Below are 22417 nucleotides of genomic sequence, written 5' to 3'. Positions count from 1 at the left end.
TAGTCTTAACTGGGGAGGACAAATGCAGGAAAGTCAAACTACAAGAGGGCAGAGATACCAAGTACAGAGCCCAATTGGCACCCACAGCAGGGGCACCCACGCCAGGGATTACTGGTGGGCAAGCTGGGGGTGGGGTTCCCTGCTGTCATCTCAGGTCAGGTGAAGATGAGTGAGGAAGCTTGCCGGGAAGAGGGACACACACAGGTTCACTTCCAAGGGGACAAGGTGCATGGAGGGACAGGAGAAACTGCAAAGGGACAGCTGACAATCATAAAGGGTCAACAGCCAAGGTGAGAAGACTGAATTTATGTGATGCAAACAGAGAGTTCTTAGGATAAAAGAATGATTTCTTTTTAGTGTACATAAGTAAGTAGGAGCTTTAATGTCATGTTACTATTATTTTTTTACCAGCCATTCTGGGCTACATAAAGTGTGTGTTTCCTTGGGCTTTAGTGGCACTCCATAGTGGGTGCTTGCTTCTTCCTTTTGTGACTTCAGATGAGCACTGTGGCTTCTAGTACTCACTAGAGTGTCTTATTAAATGTTCCAAATCCAGACACACACACACCTGACCACCAGCGACTCTCATCTCAGACACAATACTAACTCACCCACATGTGCGTGCTCCCACACCTTTTTCTTAGAAATTGCCAATGTTCTTTTTGGAAAGCGAGCATGTTCTTAAAAGGTTCCAGTTTTTAGTTCAAATGAGGTAATATGATATTATTTTGTTTATTAATCATCTCCAAATCCATTTTTGTGACCTTTCTAACAAATATTTGTGCTTGCAAAGAGTTAGCGATTGGCAGGGTTGCGAGCTGATGTCTTTTATTTACCCAAGACTTGGTAGTGTCTTGGCAGCTGCCAAAGAAACTTCACCTCTGCTGGGCTGAAACCATGACCTCACCCGTGACCCTGTGGTCTGTCACCTCTGGGAGGACAGCTGTTTCAAACTCTGTTTAGCCTGAGTAGTCTGCAAGAAAAGTATGCCACATGGTTGCCCCTAACAGGAAAAGTAATGATTATCATTCATTTTATTTTTGCCTTTTAACTTGATTTCCTAATTCTGGGTCTTCAAAAGAATTTTCTCCAAGAATTTAAGGTAGTACAACCAGGGGCAAAAGCTAGTCACTTTGCAAGCAAAAATCACTAAGCCTGAGTAAACTACCATAAACCACTTGGGGAAAGAGGAAAAAGGGAAACCAAAGATAGGTATCATTCAGCAAGGGCATGAAGAGTAGTTCTGTATCATGGAGAAAACTCCACAACCTCTCCCCTTTCCCTGAGGAGGCAGGGAGCAGCACAACTGGAGTCACCTTGTCTCTGCCTAGGCTTTCTGAAGGAACGGCAAGCTGAACCGCACTCAGATGATCATGTGGTTGCAGAGGCTCAGAGCCTAAATGACTGACCAGGATGACTGGTGGGGACCAGGGGAATCAGACCCTGGCACTCTAATATTAGACAATCCTCACCCCTATACTTAGCAAGAGGCATCAGGTACAGTTGCACATGCCTGTAATCCTAGTGGCTCGGGAAGCTGAGGCAGGAGGATTACAAGTTTAAGGTCAGCCTCAGCAACTTAGCAAGGCCATGCCCCAAAACAAAAAAATAAAAACAGCTGGGGATGTAGCTCAGTGGGAAAGTGCCCCTGGAGTCAATCTTCTATCTATCTATCTATCTATCTATCTATCTATCTATCTGAAAGAAGAAAAAAGGAGGCAAAACTAATTGTTACACTTTTATAAAAAATACACACTGCCCAAGGGAATAAAGGCACCTGTATTCCTTAAAGACTGATGAGATGTCCATGGGTAGCCTCAGAAACATAATTGCCCAGAGTGAAAGACCCTGCAAAAGTCCTGGGAACCAATGTTTGTGCAGGCAGGGACATGTTTGCCCGTCTGCACAACAGCAGGCAGCTCTCGAGAGCCACCACCCCAGCTTCCCAAGGAGCTGAGGGACCAGTCTTTCCAGGGCAGCTGAAGACCAGTTCCCTGGGAGGTGCAAGCCCCCAACCCTCGCCGGGGAAGCATTTTGAACCCACAGAGCCAGCATCATTTTCCCACTGTCCCAGGGCCACCAGGGCCAGCCCCGTAAGCCTCCTTTGGCCTTTGCTTCCTGCTGAACACTCCAGATCCTGGATTGATGCAGCTTCCTGCTCCACCCTCTGTTATCAGTATCCATAACATCAGTGTCCACGTGGCCTTGCCACCCAAAACCCGGCCCACCCATTTCGTCACTGACCTCCAAAGACTCATCTCAGTTCATACCTCCAAAGACTCATCTCAGTTCATGTCAGCTTGCTTCCAGGGTCCTATCTGCCACTGTCATCACCACCAGCTGCACAACCTACAGGGCTTGGAACGCAATCGTCTTATGCTCCCGCTCAGCTGCTCCCCAGCCCAGGACAGCAGTGAGAACTCCTGGCCTCACTGAGCCCTCCAGACCACCGCTCACTCACTCCCACTGGCTCACTCTCCTCCTCTGTTCAGCTTAGATTCATTTTGTAATCATTCTTTTACAAACAGCCTTCAGCTTTCTTAACTTTCCCCCCTTACTCTAGCCCCTGGTAAGACCTGGCCATCTCTCTGTTCTGTGCCTGCAACAGAGCAACTGGAGCTCGTTGGACAAAATCTGCAGGAATGGATGGATGGTTGTACAAACTCACTCTCAAATGGGGACTCACATCGCCCAGGAATTCCAGTCCAGCTAAGCTTGATTTCCTGTTCTGTAATTTATCTGATAACTTTGTTCCCTCTGAATATGGCTTTAATTGCAGATTCACTGAGAAAATCCATCATGTCTGTGTCCATGATGGTCCCTTCTTTTTCAGTGCCTCTCCAAGGCCAGCTGTGGCCACTGGTCTGGACACTGCCTCTCCAGGGTGTCATTGCTGACCTCACCTCTCTGCAAGGTCCATTTCCCATGAGTCTTCTCCCTCAACACACCCTACGTAGTTCAATTATCTTCCAACTTCAAAACACCTCACCCTGGTCCCCATGGTACCCTCCGGCTACTGCGTCTTTCCATATCCAAACACAAAGAGCTGTCCAGGGCCTGCCGGCTCCCTGCTAGCACCCCTCACCCTGGCATCCACCCACGGATTCTCTCGGACTGCCCGTGCCAAGTGGCAAAGAGCTCTGTTGGCAGCTACCGAGGGCACTTTCTGCTCCACCCCAGGCTGCAGCGTAAGATGAAGTGAACGCTCCCTACTTCAAACCTCCGGGGCCTCAGGCCCTGCACTGCCTCTGCCCCAGCCCACACTGCTGCTGTTGCTCCAGGAGGATGGGCCGCTCCATGCTGTCGGGGCTTCCCCTCCTTCCCATCTCTGCTCCCCGGCTGCTCGCACAGTGCTGTGGGTCCAAAACCATTTACAATCTATATGCTCCTGATGCCCAGATTTACAACTCAAACCCCCAACCCCAGAGTGGCATATTCACTGCCTGTGTGACATTTCCATAGAATATCAAACTTCACATGAGTGAAAAAGAACTGATTTTTTGTTTTTCACTCCAAACTCTCTCCCAGTTTTTCTCACTCAGAAAATCTACTCTGTGGCTTAAGACAGGAAGTTAGGGGCAATCCTGTTTTCTTTTCTCCCCAAGTCAGTCCATCACCAAAGGGAACTATCCATTTGGCTCTACTGCCATGGCAACCACTTTGGTGCATTCATTAATGTGGCTCCTTATCGTCCCCATCCCTCCCACTGTCTCCCCACATCCACTTCCCCCTCCCACACCGAAGCAGAAGCCACCCTTTAAACACATGGAGCAGGCCCCACTCTTCTTCCACAAGTCTCCAATGCATCGCAACAAAGTCCGAGTCCTTCCCACAGGCTCCAGCCCCGCCTGTCTCATCCTCATCTCATGGGCTGTTGGCTTTATTTTTCGGGAGTCTGACACTGTCCCTGAACACCCAGCTGCTCTCAGGGATACTCCTAATCAGGTTCTGGGCCTGGTCATCTGTCAGGTTTCAGTGCAAACACCACCTGTATGGAGAGGTATTCCTGACTGCTCACTACAGAGCAGCATCCACCCTGCCATGCAGCTCAGTTCCCCGGTCAAGGCAGTCCGTTTCTTTCCTATAACACCACTTTATAATGACTCACGTATGTGCTTTTTTACTTTTTAAAACCTTAAGGTTCAACGTCAGCTCCTTTCCTACCACATTGTGAGCTCTATGCCTGTCTTTCCCTCTGTATGTTCAGCACATAGCACAATGCCTGGTCATGTATTAGGTGCCCAATAAATAGATGATGAATGAATGAAAAAGTGTACTTAAGAGCTCATTTTTTTATATACAATGATTTCATTTTTAAAAAACCAATTTAGGGATTAGCCCTTTAAAAACATCTAAAATATTTGAAGTTTATTTTTTAAAGTATGCAAATTCAGATTTTTCTGAAACATTTATGTCAAGTATGGTTATAATTTAATTTGTATATTTTATTAAGGATCCATATTTCTTTTGATAATTGTTGCTAAAGTTCCACGTTATCACATGTGACATACCTGCGGATTCCTTTTGGTGTTTCTCCAATTATGAAGGTCGTCTGGTCTGTACGGTAGACTTTTTTCTTCTTCTGACTTACAGGGTGTGAAACGCACAGGGGAGAGGAAACGGGTCCTTCACTCGGTGGCTGGTCTGTCCTCGTGTGTGTCACTGTAGCTGGGTTTGCTTTTTCTTCATATGTCTGGAAAAAGGGAAGGAACGAAAGGTTGGTTTTGGTCAAAGAAGGAAGATGTATTACTTTCCCCCAATATGCTCTTTTTAATGAAGTACACATTCTCCATCTGAAATTATTGTCAGAAGATGTCAATCTAGACCTTTAAAAAGATGAAATGAGGAAAATAGGAACTATTTCTATTGTTGAGACTGGACATACTGATACACATGTTGAGAGCTACTGTCCCAAATAAAGGTACCAATTAATGACTATATAAATGATGGAATAAAAATGGGTACTCTTAAAATCTTTAAGTTCAGTACATTTGAGTGGTGATTTTTCTCAAAATTATTGAGTAGTCTTTGTTACTTAATTTTACAAAGTAGCCAAACTTATAAAAAGGAACAATTTCATGTGACGAATAAATCATTTTCATCAATCCTAGTTTTCAAACTCTGCTGGATTGCAAGAATATCTAGTGATTTCAAGAGGCTACTACAGTTTGTAAACTATAGATAGAATCAAACATTTTAGACTATGGGCTGCTTGTTAAATGTAAATTGTTAGCAAGAGTAGGTTAAAAAATAATTTTAAACAGTATGGTTCCAGTTTCCTTGACAATTGTGAATAGGTGGAAAGCCCCGTTCCATTCCCCAAAGAGAAATACTGGAAACAGCTCCACAACAATTACAAAAATAAAATTATATTTGAGCTCAAAAATAAGAAAGTTTCTAGGTGTGAACAACAAAGAAGTGACACAGTGGTGAGTGAGAGCTGACACTAAGCAACTCACAGGGCAGAACCTCATCCACAGGTACAAAGGGCAGAGGGAAGATGGAAATGATTCAACTCCCTGCATTAAAAATTGAATAAACAAACAAAAAACACAGGAGGTATGAGAAGAATATCTGATTTTCAAAGGAAAGCCTAAACTAGGACACAGGATAGACACAAGCCACTTTTTTCCTCTAGACAGAGTTATTGCAGAAAAAAATGAAATGCCCAGCTGATGCCATTGTGGAGTCTGATTTTGCACCACCTGGGTAGTATGGAAAACCCAATCTGAAAACCAACATAAAAAAGTTTGGCTAAGAACCAGGGAAAACTACAGATCTAAATGAGGGGTGACTACAAAAACATACCATAGAAAGACTTCCATAATCCAAAGAATGGTTAGGATTCCAATGGGGGTAAAAAGAGTTAGGATAAAAATTATAAAGAACATATGAAACCCGACACCATGAACACTGTCAGATGCAACAAAGATGAGAGCTCATACCTGAGGAATTGTAAATAAAGCAATGTGAATGAGACTTTAAACTTTCACCAGGTCTAGAAAGATAAAAGAAGGAATAGAATCCACTAGCAAGAATGAGGCATTGTATAGATAGATTTGGGAAAGAACTAAATGTAAACTTAAAAAAAAGAGAGAGAGAAAGAAATATAGTTCTGAAATAAAAAATAGAAAGAGACTCAATACATTGGATAAGTAGTAGAATAAATATCCTTATAATAATTGCCTAACTGGAAAAATAAAATTACTCAGAATGCAATATAGGAATTTAAAAGGAAGAAAAGGAGGGAAATTAAGAGTCAGAAGACATATCAAAACTTCTAAAATGATAGAAGGAAAGACCAGCGAAAATGGAAGAGATTATGTTAATGAGATAATAGTTGAAATTAAAGAAGGCATGAATCTTCAAACTGAGAAAAGAAAGAGAATCCCTATTGGCAAAAATTAAAATAGTCTGTATTTTGGTGGATTACATTTAGAGGGAATATCTTAAAAATTCCCATAGAGAAAAATCAAGGTATCTGCACAGAAGTGACAAACTAACATCAGATTCTTCATTAATATTCCCATGGCCAGATGATAATGGGATAATACCTTTAACATGCAGAGAGAAAAAAACCTGTCAACTTGAAATTCTATACCTAGTTAAACTATCATTTTCAAGCATACAAAGACCACCAGAGTTTAATCGACACAGATTCTTGCTAATGATATAATTATTATTATTTCTTTTGGTAGGGTTTCTATTGGATTGAAGTGGTACACATTCAAAGAATATAGAAAGGAAATGTTTTTTAATTCCTCAAGTATTCACTAAATACTATGTTTCTGCCACCATGCTATGCATTTGAGCTATAGAGATGTGAGTATATTTACATCCACAAGAAGGTCCTACCCTTAAGGGGTTTAAATGTTCAGCCTATTTTAAAAAATATATGGCATATTTAGCTTTTTTCTTTTAGACATTTACCTGTTTAACTTATATTCAAGTTCATTTTATTGACCAAAAGACAAAACATGGTATGTTCTTTAGTAGCAATCCATTTCTAATGAAAATAAATTGACATCTTTACAAGTTTTGTGACTCAGATGGATAAACACAAAATGACAGCTGACCAGCTTGAACCAGGGCTTTGCAGTAATCAGTAGTATTAAAGATACTTTCCTTAAAGACTTATTTTTTTTTGCAAAAGTGTACCTTAAAACATTATTAATAAAGAGAAAAATGTAGAATCATTAAGAATAAGTTTAAAAGAGATTTGATGCATTATTTCCATCAGAAATCAGATGAACATTCAAAGTTTCTAAAGGCTGATAACCTTAGATGATCCCCAGAAATAACTTTCCATTATTTTAAGAAGAGATGGAACACTTATCTGAAAGTAAAGCAAGTTAGCAGAAAGAGAAGGCTAACAGGAACACTCCCTTCCTCATATCCTGTAAATTCCTGGGGCCTTGGAGAAATCATGCCAGGCAATGGCAATTCTCGATTATTTACATGATCACACTGGATATTGCTGACTATGGCAGCAGTACAAAGTTCACATTTTGTACAAACATGTTTTTTTTCAATCACTTTTATAAATTCGTCAGAAAAATTCAGGCTTTGCAACCACAACTATCAGACAAGTGGATCTTTACATTTTGCCAAGTATTCCATTTCAAAACCCAATTCTTACAACCAATAATAAAAAGGTAAAATTATTTTTCTATTAAATGGGCTCAGTATCCTAACTTTTGTGTTTTAAAAATCTATCTAGTTTCAGATTTCCATTTGGTAAGAGACTTTAATCAGGTTGTGAAGCACAGTCTAGAATTTACCTGGGTTCTGTTAGCTCTTAGGAATGCAGTGGCTGCCTAGGTTGATGTGGGATGGCAGCTCCAAGGGAGAACACATAACACACTGTGCGCTAGGAAGGGTGTGTCAGTTTCCTGTTGCTGCCATAACAATTCACCACAAAATTATTGACTTTAAATGATATAAACTCATTATCTTAAGTTTCTATAGGTCACTGAGTCTGATGTGGGTCTCACTGGGCTAAAATCAAGGTGCTGGCAAGGCTGTGATCCTTTTTGGATGTGTAGGGGAAAATCCATTTCCTTGCTCTTCTAGCTCTCAGATGCTGTCCACAATCTTTGTTTTGTGGTCCTCTTCAAAAGCCAGCAATTCTTCTCTAACACTTTCTCCATGGTCATATCACCCTCTGACCTCAGCCAGGAAAGGTTCTCTGCTTTGAACAGCTAACATGATTAGACGGGGCCCATCCAGATAATCCAGGATCAAAGGATCCTGATTAGAACCCTTAACTGCATCCATGCAAAGAAGCTATCTCAAGGCCACTGATTTAACCTTAATTGCATCTATGACTTTAACTCCCTTTTGTCAGGTAAAGAAACATATTAACTGGTTCCAGGAATTACTTCATGAGCATATTTGGGGAGGGCGTTATTCTGCTTCCCATTGTGGGGGGAATATGGACTCTTAACCTGGGTTTCAAGGTTATGCAGATGGGTGTCAGTGATTTCAGAAGGGGTGTCTATGAATCTTGAAGCTGTACAACCACACTTTTCAGACCCAAGAGTCTGTGACTGTTTTAAGTGGCAACACTGTTTATGTAATTTTCAAGAAGTCTTATTTTTCTTTGAAAAACAATACCTGTTTGAATTTATAAGCATTTTAGTGTTCTTGTTAGAAAAGTAAAATTTTCCTGCCTTACAGTAAGAGTACAGTCAATCTTTTACAACAGTCTACACGAGGAAAATATGCCACAGTGCAGCCACTGTTGCAGCGAAAGCCGGCATCTCTTCTGCACTGTGAAGTACAAGGTCTGTAAGCCAGACCAAGAGATTCTAGATTGTGTGGCTAGATTCAAAATTTGTTCATTCCCACTTAGGTGGCAGCTATAAAATCCAGACGTGGAAAGACCACGGTGCAGCAGCGACAGTAATGAAGACCCAAGGAAGGAGGAGCGCAGTAAGACGAGGCGGAGCAGGAACTGAAAAGGCACAAGTCCTTCTTAATGTTAGGACAGAGGATGAAGCTGCTTGTGCTGCTCAAGAAAGCAAAATAACATCACCCCTCTTTCCTCCGGGGGACAGAGTGGCCGGCAACTAGAGTGCTGTGTGTACTGCATGGAGAATATTGTGTTACAACAGGAAGGAAGAAAGCAAAACTCCCAGTTTTTGTGAAAGCTCCCAACTGCCCCTAACTTTTCTAAAAAGGATTCTTCAAAAGTATCTACCAAGAATTAAAGGTACTAAACTCTGTGATTCTGATTATGGTTATGATAATAAAACAAGGAAGAAATTATGAAGACAAGAGCTCTGTGCAGCCAGATACAGTGGTAAGCACCTGTGTGACTCAGGACTCTGAGACAGAGGATGATAGGTTCAAGGCCAGCTTCACCTAGGCCACTTAGCAAGACCCTGTCTCAAAATACAAAATACAAAAGGGCTGGGATGTGGCTCAGTGGTAAAGTGCCACTGGATTCAATCTCCAGTATCAAATACTTTGTGCAGTATTTGTATAGTAGAAGTATTTCTGCTAATACTCTATTTTAGAAGGTGTTACACTACTAAAGCATAATTTATCACTTAGTAATTGCTATGTTCATGATCAGCTCCACAAATTATTAGACTTTGTTTGATACTTCCCCTATAGTATTTATATAAAAAAATCAAATTCTATTTTTGGAATATATATCAAAACTAAAATCTACTAAGAAATGTAAGAAATGCAGTAACTACTCTTAGATAATATAAACAGTTAAAAAATCCATTTGATGATAAAAACTAATTGAACAAAAAATGGGGCTGCTTGTGAAGTTGAATTTATTGCCAAATGTTGAACTAATATTCTAACTTCTGAGTAGTAACACCTTTCCTTCTTTAGACATACACATTCTAAGATGGAGCAGTCAGGCAGAACTGAAAGAGGAGGGAGAAGCCCTTTCCCCTTTAGACCACAGCTAAATAAGTTAAAAAGGTAAAAGGTAGGCTAGTTATATAGATACTAATCTCACTTATACAGTCAAAACTTTAAACACAAAATGTTATCCTTATAAAAATAATTATTAAAAATAAAATTTAGCATATAAAATTATCTAATCCAACTAAAACATTAAAATATTATTTCTAGAAATGGTAATTGTTCTAATACGGTCTGGCCAAAATAGTCTCTTCACTTAGCCATGATTAAATGTTTAACTTGAAACGGATCATTTGGCTGTGTGTGGGCGCACACATCTGTAATCCCAGCTATTTTGGAGGCTGAGGCAGGAGAAACTCAGGTTTGAGGCCAGCCTCAGCAAAACCCTGTCTCAAAGTAAAAAATTAAAAGGGCAGGCTGGGGATGTGGCTCAAGTGGTAGCGCGACCGCCTAGCATGCGTGAGGCACTGGGTTCAATTCTCAGCACCACATAAAAATAAAATGGAGATACTATGTTCACCTAAAACTAAAAAATAAATATTAAAAAAAAAGGCAAAGGGCTGGGATATAGCTCAATGGTAGAGTGCCCGTTGGTGTGATTCCTAAAAAAAGGCTCATTTCAAAGACTTAATATCTGCTTTGACATAATTTTGATAAAGTTATCAAATCATCGTTGATTTTTTTCTGATATACTTATAAAATGTTTAAAAGTATAAATATTACTGTTTGCGTGTAATCTGTTAAAGAATAGATTTACTATTTTAAATTATAAAAGACATACATTAGGATTACAATAAATATAAGGTCACTTTTGCAGGGAAAAATGCTAGAGATGTGTTCATTGTGTACCTCCCCTTCCCTCTAATATCTCAGGATTTTAAAAAATGTTTTATTTTACTTTATATATCATATGACCAGTTGACTCTTAGACATTGTACATAGTCTACAAACTTGAAACTCCAGGTGATCCAACTCAATCTTTCCACAGTTAAAAGAAGGAAATGGGAGGGGGACCCCACAAATAAAATCTCCAAAACAAAACTTGGGGGAAAAAAAAGAATCTGCACTAGGCATAATAAGGATCCCTAATTTTGCATAGCTTACCTCTGGCCGTGAAGCTTTCGGTTCACACTGGATATTGCAGGAAAGTTCCCTTCCTCAGGTAGCCCAGTGGGATACAACATTCAAATGACCTTTGATATTGAATACTCTTTCTTATTTCTTTAAACCAGAAGTGCACTCTCTGCAATTCAAAAGTAGACCTAAGTCAAATTGCCTTACTTTCAATAAAACAATAGCTATTTATTGGAAGTCTCAACTAAAAAAGTTACAGATTTTCAATATGAAAGTGAAAAAAATAAAAACTGACTTTAAAAAAAATTGCAGATGGCAACTCTTGATGTCATTGTCCTTAAAAAAAAAAAAAAAGGAAGACTTCCATCCTCACATCCAAATGACTTGCATTAGCATTTTTCTTTTTACTCCATTACATAAGGAATCTATATTTATATAGTAGGAAACCAAAATAGTTCAGAGAAAGTTTAAGGAAATGAAGAACCTCTTTCTGTTTATATTCATTGAAGTAAACACTAATTCTGGAAGTAAAGACCTGCGAGGGCACCTGGGTAGAAATGGTAAGGAAATGAGCATAGTCCAAGGGGATGAAATGGGCAGACTGTAAAGGAACTAGGAGGTCCCAGCTCTGGCCCTCTGCAAGGCCTGAGGGGGATGACGTGTTCTGGTTCTAGGTCACTGAAGTGTCTGCCAGTTGCCTTGCTCTTGAGACCAGCACAGACCTTGAAAACACAAAGGTCTCCTCCACTACCTCTGGCCACACCCTCACCTCAGCCAGATCACTTCATCTGCCAAGAAGCCTAGAAAATCCAGTCCTCTTTGATTTTCCTTCTTCATTAAACCTTGAACAGTAAAGTTGAAGGCAGCAATGCTTTTGTTTAACATGTGTTCAAACAAAAGATTATAAAAGAAATCTCTCTTTGGTTAAGGGCGAATATGTGAATACATAAAAAGTCAAAAATTTGCTTATCTTTGCAAAGTCGGGAATCAGGAGTACTACAAAAACACAGAGCAAGAAAATTCATTCAAATGACCTATGAGAGTCTAACATGACAAGCACTTTGAAGGATCTTTGTACAAGTGTGAAAATCCTCAGTCATCCAAGGTGCCTGCCTGTGACTGGGACGCAGCTTTCTATAGTTGTCAAAAACCCAAGGCAGTATTGAGCCACCCTGTATCTTGTCCACTCACTCTCTGGGAGGAAAGCTGGCTGATTAGAGGACAACCACACACATACAGTGAAGTCAAATTTTCTGCATGGTTTTACAAATGACATTCCAATCTGAAAACACCTGGATTCAAATCCAAAACCTGCTTTGGGAGGAGCCTTCACTGGGGAATGGTCAGGTATTTGATACATCTTGGTGTCACCTCTCAGAACACAAACGCTAGCATGGAACCTGCTCAGGTCAGTATTAACACTTATGAATCAGATCACTCCCACACATGCACTGCCTTCGGAGTCTGTTCACAGTGCCCTGTGCAGGTCATGGCTCCTGTCTGTCCAGGGCACATGCCTTCAGGCCAGTCTTGTCACTGGTTACCAAACACATGAGCACTCTCATTCCTGGTTCCAAATTTCCTCAAACTTGCCTTCTCCCCAGCATCTGCCTCACCCAAGCCTGAAGACCCAGCTTCATGAGACTTCTGCATATTTTCCTTCCAATTTCTTATATGACAGCTTTATTTTATTTGTGGAATCTGCTTGAAGACTCTATGTAATCACATATATCACACCAAACCTAGCAACCAATGATGCTACTGCAGGTCCAAGATCCTAATTTTACCCACCAAGGGAATAATACAACAAGTCAAAGGGGTCGCTCTGAATGGGAAGCTCCAGTGCGGCTGTAAACTATCTCAGCTATTTGTGTCTCATCTATTCAACTCGGTCATTTGCTCTCCTGACCCAGAGAGCAGCCACACCAAGCCCTGACTTACAGACTCTTCAGGCTCTCAACAAACTTGCATGAATAGCACAACTAAAGAAAATTAATTTTTAGAAGATATTTACCAAAATATTTTTTATGAAAGAAATAAAACGTTCTTGTCTCTGAGGCATTTGTTATTTTTCCCTGTATCAGATTAGCCCTGCATATAGAATGAAACACTGGGACATGGTCTTCCAACACATTTTAAAGCATTTAATGCTGAGTAGTCGGTCATTAGAACTGTTTACAAATTAAAATTTGATTCTTTATGGTAACTTGCCTACAAGATAACTGATACCTCTAAAAGAAAACATCATCTTACCAACAAACTTGCTGTAGAAGCAGCAACAGTTGATTAAATTACATTATAGGGAATATTATAAAAAAATTTTTAAAAATGGCACAAATTTTACTTAGACATATTTATCCTACCCAGTGCTGACGCTCTGCACAAGATTAATGCATATATTAATAAATTAGGGTAATTCCTCACATCTCTATAGAATCTCTTTGAGAAGGCTCCCCTTGGTAACCACTGGAAAGTCAATTGAAATCGGTAAGTTTAACTGATTACTTAGGTATCATTTTAGGTTCTGGGAATAAAAAGACAGACTAAGATTCAGGTCCTAACAAAAAAAAAAATAAGACTACTGTCCAACCAGATAAATGGTGGCAGACAGTGTTGATGGCCTCCCCAAGGGCACCGCCTCCCTCTGTTGTCTGGCAGAAGCTAGGATTCTTACAAGTGCACTCAGGGAAGGTGGGCTGCTCTCTCAATTCTAGGGCAATAAGGCACATACGAGCTGAGTCAATCATAGTTTTTCAGAAAGAGTTTCTTTCTCAACAAAAAGAAAGATACAAGGGGAATCACACTTTCCTGACCTTTGGACACATTTATTCGAGAAAACTAGTTGTTCAGTTGCGGTAGTGATCTGGTAACATGAGACTAAAGGAATAAAAGTTAACTTATTCAGGACAGTGGGACAGAAAATGATAAGAGTCCAAATCTGTATGATATCACTGGGTCATAGCACCAACCCTGAAAATGCCTCCTATCAGACATGCTGTTACATGAATTTGTTCAGTGACCTATGCTGTCACCTACTTTTAGATGGTTATTCTATTCCTTATAGCTTAAAGTATTTTGCTGATACACATACAGTGTTGCATTATACAACATCCTAAGTGCTACAGCAGCCACATATGCACATACACAAAGAATAGGAAGAAATTTATGTTGCTTTGGAGAAGACTTGGGGGACAGCTGTCACAGAGGACAAGGGTAGGAATTCAACAAGCAGCCACAGGTGAAAAAGAATTTTTAGCAAAATAATCACAGAAGCGAAGGTGTGGGGTAAAGTGAGCTTGGAGAGTAGCTCCTGAGCTGCAGACTGTCCAGGAAGAGCCTGTTCATCTTGTATCCTGGATCCAGGCACAGTGCCTCATACACAATTAGTACCAATAATCCTGAGGAAGTGAGTGTCTTCAGTGAAGCTAGAGAAGAGGGCAAGGGCCAGATTAAAACAGGCCGTATATGTCATGGAAAGGACACAATAAGACACTCCACATAATTTGGAAGACAAAAAGTTAAGCCACACAGTGCCTCTTTAGATTTATTGCTAGATGATGGTGCATGGGTAGGGACGTCTTTCTGACACCATTCCCCAGGTCCTTCCTTCTTGACTGGTTTCCTATATGAGCACCATGGCCAAGAAATGACTCATAACGAATGAAGATGAAGAATACCAGGATTTATGCTGTGCAAACAACACTAATACTTCTACATTATCTGTCAGTTTACCCATTTGAATTGTGTGGCTGAGTGGAGGAGCAGTTGTGGGGACCTGCCTTATGTTGTACTTTCATGCAATTATCAGGAATTATCAAGAACAAATGCTTTCTGAACCTCCACCCAGTGGTGTCCTTGCCACGTGGTGGTATTCACTGAAGCGTAAGCTGTGGTCCTATAATATACCTTGAAGGAAACGAGTACACACAAGGTACCCATTTCAACGATGATGACTGGCACAGAGAATGGTGCTAAAAATGCTTGGAAGAGAGTGACCCTAAAGACTGACTTATGGAAGAAATGGAACTTGAACTGGGTCCAACTGGTGTAGAGGATCAGACAGTACCTGATGCAGTTGGAGGCAGAGGCAGAGCAAATCAACTGAAGACCAGGAATGCCACTCAAGCCTGAGAATACTTTTGTGTCTAGGAAAAAATGAAGTGTTCTCCTCTGTTCTCACCATAGTCAACACAGAAGACTTGGGATACTAGAGTGAGGACTTCTCCCACCAGCAAGGAGGGAGCCAATTTTGCAGCAGTTGACACCAGTTGTGTGTCCTCTAGTTTAATTCTGACACTATATACCTGGAGAGTCAGGTGGATACCTAGAGAGTGTCAGAATCCACAGGTAGAGGATTCAGTTGGACTCTCCCCACTTCTAGTGCCAATTGCAAGCCCCAGTTTGTTTTACTTATTTTTGACCAACTGGCCATATATTGGGGATATCATGACCCCTCCTTGGGTCCAGAAGATTTCCAGGAAAACTATGAAAGTTGATCATGGAAAAGATGATTTAAACCACTTAAAAACTCTCAGAACATAGTGGCAGAGTTTACTATACCCAGACAACAAATGAAAACCTAAATCTATTTTAAAAAAGTATTTATTCAGCAAGTAGTAATTCATGTAACATATCATTTTAAGTTAGTGAAGATGAATCAAGAGATAGCCTACTATTTCAAAGCTCAGGATTTATTAGAAAAGAAGATATGTACTTATATACTATAATAAAAATCTGAAAGTCATACTTTAGAATAAGAACGAGATGTATAAAGTACTACTGGGCAAAAGTACTACTGTGCAAAGCAGAGCTCAGGAGAAAAGGTAGCTTGATTCTGATGAGGGAGGAAATGGGGCAGATTTTGAGGAAGGCATGAAACATCTGAAGTAGATCTTGAAGGATTTGGAGATTTGGGAGATTATAAATGTAAAAATGAAGATAATTCCTGGTTAAAATTTTTTTTTAAAAGGCACAGGTGTATCAGGGTTCTCAGGAGGAATATAACCAAAAGGATACATATGTCTATATAGATGTATATAAGAGGGGATTTATTAGATTGGCTCACATGATCAGATGCTAACCAGTCCTACGGTGGCCTTTTGTGGGCTGGAGAGCCAGGCAATCCAGTAGCTGCTCAGTCCCAAAGCTGGAAACTTCCTAATAAGAGGGACCACTGATGCAGCCCCAGTTCAAAGCTGAAGGCCTGAAAGCCCCTTGGAGGGCTACTGGTGTGAATCTGTGTTCAAAGGATCAAGAATTTGGAATCTGATGACCACAGGTGACAACAGCAGCAAAAAATGTACCCACTCAAGAAGGGTCAAGAGCCCCCCACTTCTTCTGCCTTTTCATTCCACCCAGGGCCCCCGTGGGTGGGAGGTACCACTGTGTTCAGGGCAGGTCTTCCCCACTCAGGGGGCTGACTCACATGCCAGTCATCTCTGGAGACAGCTTCACAGACACACCTAGAAGTGTCCTTACCAATTTTTCTTGTCTCTCAATTCAGGCAAGTTGACAACCAAGATTAACTACCATAATAAAAGGAAAAGGTGAAAAATCATGCCGTTGGCAATGTACCTTTGGTGAAGTAGATATTACCAACAATTTCACTGTATTTCTTGAGTCCACAAGACAGAGTTTAACTAACTAAGAAATAGCTAAACTTTTTCAAAAGGGAAAGATGCATTCAATCTACTAGGTTTTATTTTATTTCCATCTAACTGCTAAAGTAAAGAAAATTCTTCACAGACTAGTTATCTTAGAAATTTAAAAGCTTGATATGTCATACTGGGAAAGTAAATCTGAGGTCTCCAAATAGAGATCCAGGGAACTGAGATAAAAGGATAAGACAGAAGACTAAAAAGATGACAAGGGTTGCCATTGCCAAGTCCTGTGGCCTGAGGGAGCCATTTAGCCTTTAATTTTATTTTTTAAAATATCTTTATTTATTTATTTTTATGTGGTGCTGAGGATCAAATCCAGTGCCTCACATGTTCGAGGCAGGCACTCTATCACTGAGATACAGCCCCAGCCCCTAGTCTTTGATTTTAAACGTAAATAAAATAAGATGTTTGGGTTAAATAGTCTCCAGGAATCCTTCAGATTCTGAAATGCTGTGTTTCCCTAACCTTACAACGTTGCTTTACTCATCTTATAAATATTCAGAACTTCTGTGTGTGGAGGCGGGGCTCTCAGATGGCAAGGCAGTAGGTGTTCCCCTAAGTGGCCATGTCCAATGGATACCACGGTTTTCATAGAGGGATAAAGTACAATTTGAAAAGGTTGCTAAGTGCTTAACATTCTTTAAGTCACTAGGTGGACTTAATCACAGTTCAATGAGGCCTTATATCTCTAAATTTTATATTGTTCATCTACCCAAAGAAATAGCATTTTGTTAAACTATTTAGAATCTTCCCATTATTCTAAACAGAGAAATTGTTCTGAGAAGCCAATTTATCATCTACATAATCAGCATAAAAACCAGCTAGAAGTTAGAAACATACAACTTCCTAATAAGCAAAGATTATTTTCGTCAATCTAGTTCATTTTTAACTTAGTTTATAATTCCTTTAAATACATAGTTTTCCACAGAATTCTTCACAGGAAGCCACCCATGGTCCAAGGCAAGTCCTTCTTGTATAAAATTATAGAGAACTGGACTAGATATCTTTCAAGATATCTTAAAACAGTCTATTACTGGTACTATCAGCAACAAAAACATTGACAGGTCATTGTACGCAGACTGTCACAGTAGGGATGTCATCATCCTTGCTGAAAAGCAACAATCACTGAGATAATGGAAATCTGAACTATATTATGAATAATACAAGGAGTTGAATGTGTTTTGCACCCAGCAGCTCAACAGTGACAGCATCCATGAACCTTGGGGGGAAGGCAGGCACGGTTTCTCCCAGCCTCCAGCTAGGAGGGGCACAGGTACACACAATCACTGGCAACACGGGGTTCTCCTTCCCCTGGCTCAGTAAACAGGTATTCTTCACTTAATTAATATGCCATCTTCTGAAACAGAACACCATCTCTGAGCCATCCTTGTTCTAAGGTCAGCAACACAAAAGACTTTTTCATGCCAATACTAGTCACATCATTTCCTGCATATAATGCAACAATCTTAAAACACTTAATCTCCACTAAAATTATTATTAGAAGAAAAACTTTCTGATACAAAGACCATAAAATTAATATCTAGCTAGAGAAAGAAAAAATGAGACTGTGAGAAATCCCACCCAGTAAGAATTCATTCTGTCACATGCTGGAGCCATAAACCTTCCTTACCGGACTGCTTCATAAACCAGTCACTTGTGAACAATTACTTTAAACCATCATGCCATTCATTACACTGAAAGCCAGGATAATGGAATGCTCTGTCTCCCCAAAGTCTGTGAGTTGTAAACAGCCCATCCCTTCTTGCTGACTCCAAAAGCTGTATAGACATACTGCACCCAAATCCACCATAGCTCACAGAAATCCTCATGTTAGGTAATCTACAAAATGCCAATCTAATACAAATACAAGAAAGAGAATTTCTTACTAACACAACACTTTGTATTTACAGCATTCTGAACAGTGCTTAAACCTGCACCGATTACAGAAAGGCACTCCCCCCACGCTGCCTCCACCCCAGACCGACAGCTCGCTTATTCTCTCATTTACACCACACTGCAATAACATAAAGAAGGGTTTGCTATTAATCCAGGTTTTACTACAAAGCCACCCGTTATTTCTCTGTCAAACACAGGCAAGAGTGCCAAGTGTCTGTCATCCAATTCAGGGGATTAAGTCTTCTTTTATAGTCTGATACTTGTACCAATTTATAAAAATACAGATATAGTTTCTTGGAGTTGGTCACAGTCTATATTTTGGCTTGGATTCAGGCAGCAGAGGTTGACTATGACAGCTGGCAGGAAACTGAGGGCAGAATACATCCTCCCCCTTCAGTCACCACATCTCAGTTGCCATAGCAATTAATCCGTAATTGAATGCTGTCTTTGTACATTTCTTTTCAGAAAACTTTAAGTAAACTTAAGTTGAAAACATGCAGTTGATTGAAAAAAGGAGGCACCACATCACAAACAGGTATAGTTGAGTTTTGTGACATACTTCCGTATGTCAAAAGAACAAATTAACTCTAATCAAAGTATTAGCAGTTCCTTCAAATACTTAAAACATTTCTTTTTGGTCTGAGCTTAAAGCTAAGAGCACAGGGTTTCCCTCCAGTCACCATATCTTTTAAAATGAGCAGTTCTCAAAAACCCAAGTATGATTTAAGGCAAAATATATTTTTATTTTGCATGTTATTTTGCATTGTCCACACTATCAAATAACAAAGGTATGATTAGAAATTTATTTTAGGAGAAATAGGTTTTAGTTTAGGACATCTATAAAATATTCTACAAGTTGAAATCAATTCATAAAAGTATAAGTTATAGAAAACATGGAAAAGATAATGTATCTCCAGCCTTTCCTAACTAAGTAGGTGAATTTGAAAAGTAGGTTCATAGTTTTTATCATTTTGATTATCAATAATTACATGGAAAAGAGTGAGAGCTCTGGAAGACCACAGGGTTTACCTAGCACTGTGGTGGCAGAGTTTTCTTTCGGCAGGTTTCCACCTAGTATACATATTCCTCTGCAACTTAGTGAAAGGCTCAGACTTGACTACAGCATTGCTCAGAAAGCACAACACCAGCATATGATGGTCACTGTTGTTCATCTGTTGGCCTCATCTAAATATATAGGATTTGATTTGTTTTCTCAGAAAGTGAGGCAGCACCTCTGAATCTGGCTATAGACACAAACATGCACCCGAACATGCCTACAAGCACACATCTTTTCAAACACAAGTAAAGTTCTTTAATAAAACTTTGATGACAGACATGAAGTACTCAGAAGAATTCTCAGTAATCAAAAAGATTCTGGATTTGAGCCCTAGATGAAAGATATTACACTGTAGGTGGAAGGTCTACAGTCCTTTGAGACTTGAGAAGCAAAGGTTTGTAGGTGTGTGCTAATATATGACTGGATCTCTTTTGTTCTTGTTCATTTCCTTTCTCCTTTCTTTATAGCATCTTCCTCCCCATAACTATTTTTAAAATTTTTCAAAATTTTAGATTCAATTATTACAACCCATCTGCAAAGTCCTTCAGTGAGTGACATAAATATCTCCAACCCAAGTCAGTGATGTGTCAGTGATTCCTCCCCTATGAGTGTTGAAGTAATATTGCCTGGATATGATGAAATCAGTGACTGGGAACGCCTTTTTTCTCAGAAATTCTGTGAGATGACTGAAATGCTGGAATGGAATTTTACTGTTTCAAGTGCTGACTTAAAGAAGTCAACCACCGAATGAGTGTTTATGTGGACTATTCTTGGCCTTCGAGCAATGGATTAAACCTCCTACTTAGTGGCTTTAAAACTTCACTGAATGTTTCACATTCACCATGACTTCAACGTTAAACAACACATTTCTTTAAATTCCCGGAAAAATATCTACTAAGTTGGGGTATGTGTGATGAGGGGATACCTGGACTCGGAAGGGAGGCTACAAAGCCCAATGGGTAGATATTCAATTTGCTTGTCACAAATGTTCCTCACTCTGCAAATCACTTTTAAGGGCCAAGATTTCTGCTGATATTTTCTGTTCCCCTCAAAAATGTTGAGATTGAAAAGTGTTAGAGGCAATGTGTATTTCTGTTTTTACAATTTCCTTAAGGAGGTTCCAAAGGGACTGTTTATTGTTTCTAGATCTAGGGTCTGCATTTTAGGGAGAATTATATGCCTATAAATTTCTTCTCTGAGAAATATTTAGATAAGCTAATGACCAACGCCTAGAAAATTATTTCATTAACATTTACTCTACAGGGATTGCCAAATTATCTGACTTTTCACATTACAATTTGTTTGGGAAAAGGGCATGTTTGAAAAAAAAAATACCCTAATCAAAAGTAAACTCTGAAGATTTTGATATACTCTACATCTTAAAAAAGCAAATTTCTGGAGAGCCTAATACATTTTTGTATTAAAATATAAAATAATTATTGTATTAAAATATAAAATAAAATATAAAAGTGTTCAACATTTCCTACAAGGTAGTCACATTGTAGAAATGCTGTCTGTAAGTGTTGTCTGTAGATCAAATGAGAATCTCAAGCAGCCCACTCAGGTCATGAATGCTTTCATGAGCTATATTCTGGCAATGGGTCTCTGTATTACTTTGAAATATGCTAAAAAACACAGTCTTTCCAATTCCATTATTACATTTATTCTAAGGCTATTGTAAGATAACCAACTCTTCCCTAGATCCTTTAGTGGTTTCCATTTAAAACCTCAGGTGACAAGCTCCCTTCAAATTAAATGCTAGGAAAAATTTTGCTCTTGCTAGAAAATTTGTTATATTTTTCCCCCTTAAGGACAAGGATCAGGGGCTGGGGATGTGGCTCAATCGGTAGTGTGCTCGCCTGGCATGCGTGCAGCTGGGGTTCGATCCTCAGCACCACATACAAACAAAGATCTTGTGTCCGCCGAAAACTACAAAATAAATAATAAAATTCTCTATCTCTCTCTCTTTAAAAAAAAAAAAAAAAAGGACAAGGATCAGTGTTTCTCAGCAGGGTGTTATGGTGTTTGGGGCAGCACAGTTCTTTGCATATGGGATTGCTCTGCACCCACCGCCCACCCTACCCAGGACAGCTATTAGTATCTCTGGCCTGCTGACACGATTGCCAGGTGGGGCATGTAGTCACCATGACCACCCAAACTGCCCACACACATTTCCAACTGAGTAATCACTAAAGAGCCAATTTGCTTCCTTTGTTTTGTCTATAAGAAAACTTAAATTTGTCATGTTAATAAAATATCTGGGTAGAATATTCTGGTCATATCAGTATCTCAACTTATTCTAAGGTTTGAACTTTCAGTTTAGTTTATATTTTCTCTGGTGTTGAATTTCACTTTATATTCTGCTTTTATTATTAAGACAATTCAAATCCTTTGTTGAACCAGATGTGGTACAAATAAAAGAAGAGAGCTTGAAGTTTCAGAGGGATATTCTCCTGCAACACCAAAAAACCAAATAACCCAATCAATAAATGGACTAAGGAACTGAACAGACATATCACAGAAGAAATACAATCAATAAACAAATATATGAAAAATGTTCAACATTTCTAGCAATTAGAGAAATGCAAATCAAAAAAGTAGATGTGTAACTGATGTGAATCTGCAATATGTATATGGGGTAAAAAATGGGAGTTCATAATCTGCTTGAATCAAATGTATGAAATATGATATGTCAAGAGCTTTGTAATGTTTTGAACAACTAATAATAAAAAAAAAAGTTAAAAAAAACCAAAACTACTCTAAGATTTCATCTCACTCCAATCAGAATGGCAATTATCAAGAATACAAGCAACAATAATGTTGGTGAGGATGTGGGGGAAAA

General features: G+C 39.5%; 1 protein-coding gene across 3 annotated transcripts in view; it reads right to left on the bottom strand.

Annotated features, from left to right (window-relative positions):
• Window positions 1-22417, bottom strand: part of Ercc6l2 (ERCC excision repair 6 like 2) — a 110053-nt gene that overhangs the window by 3372 nt on the left and 84264 nt on the right. Inside the window, exons 18-19 of one of the 3 annotated variants that reach the window (XM_078030544.1) lie at window positions 4512-4693; window positions 2271-2357 (exon numbers count right to left, since the gene is read on the bottom strand). In XM_078030544.1, coding sequence (XP_077886670.1) covers window positions 2315-2357; window positions 4512-4693 — 225 coding nt within the window. In that variant the 3' untranslated portion in view covers window positions 2271-2314. Of the gene's footprint in view, window positions 1-2270; window positions 2358-4511; window positions 4694-10992; window positions 11132-22417 lie in introns of those variants that run through there. The other 2 variants (XM_078030545.1, XM_078030543.1) reach the window with 2 other exon arrangements.

Source organism: Ictidomys tridecemlineatus, chromosome 13 (assembly GCF_052094955.1).
Source record: "Ictidomys tridecemlineatus isolate mIctTri1 chromosome 13, mIctTri1.hap1, whole genome shotgun sequence".
NCBI classification, from domain to species: Eukaryota; Metazoa; Chordata; class Mammalia; order Rodentia; family Sciuridae; genus Ictidomys; species Ictidomys tridecemlineatus.
The sequence above is the reverse complement of the archived record's forward strand: the minus strand, read 5'-3'. Positions and strand labels throughout refer to the sequence as shown.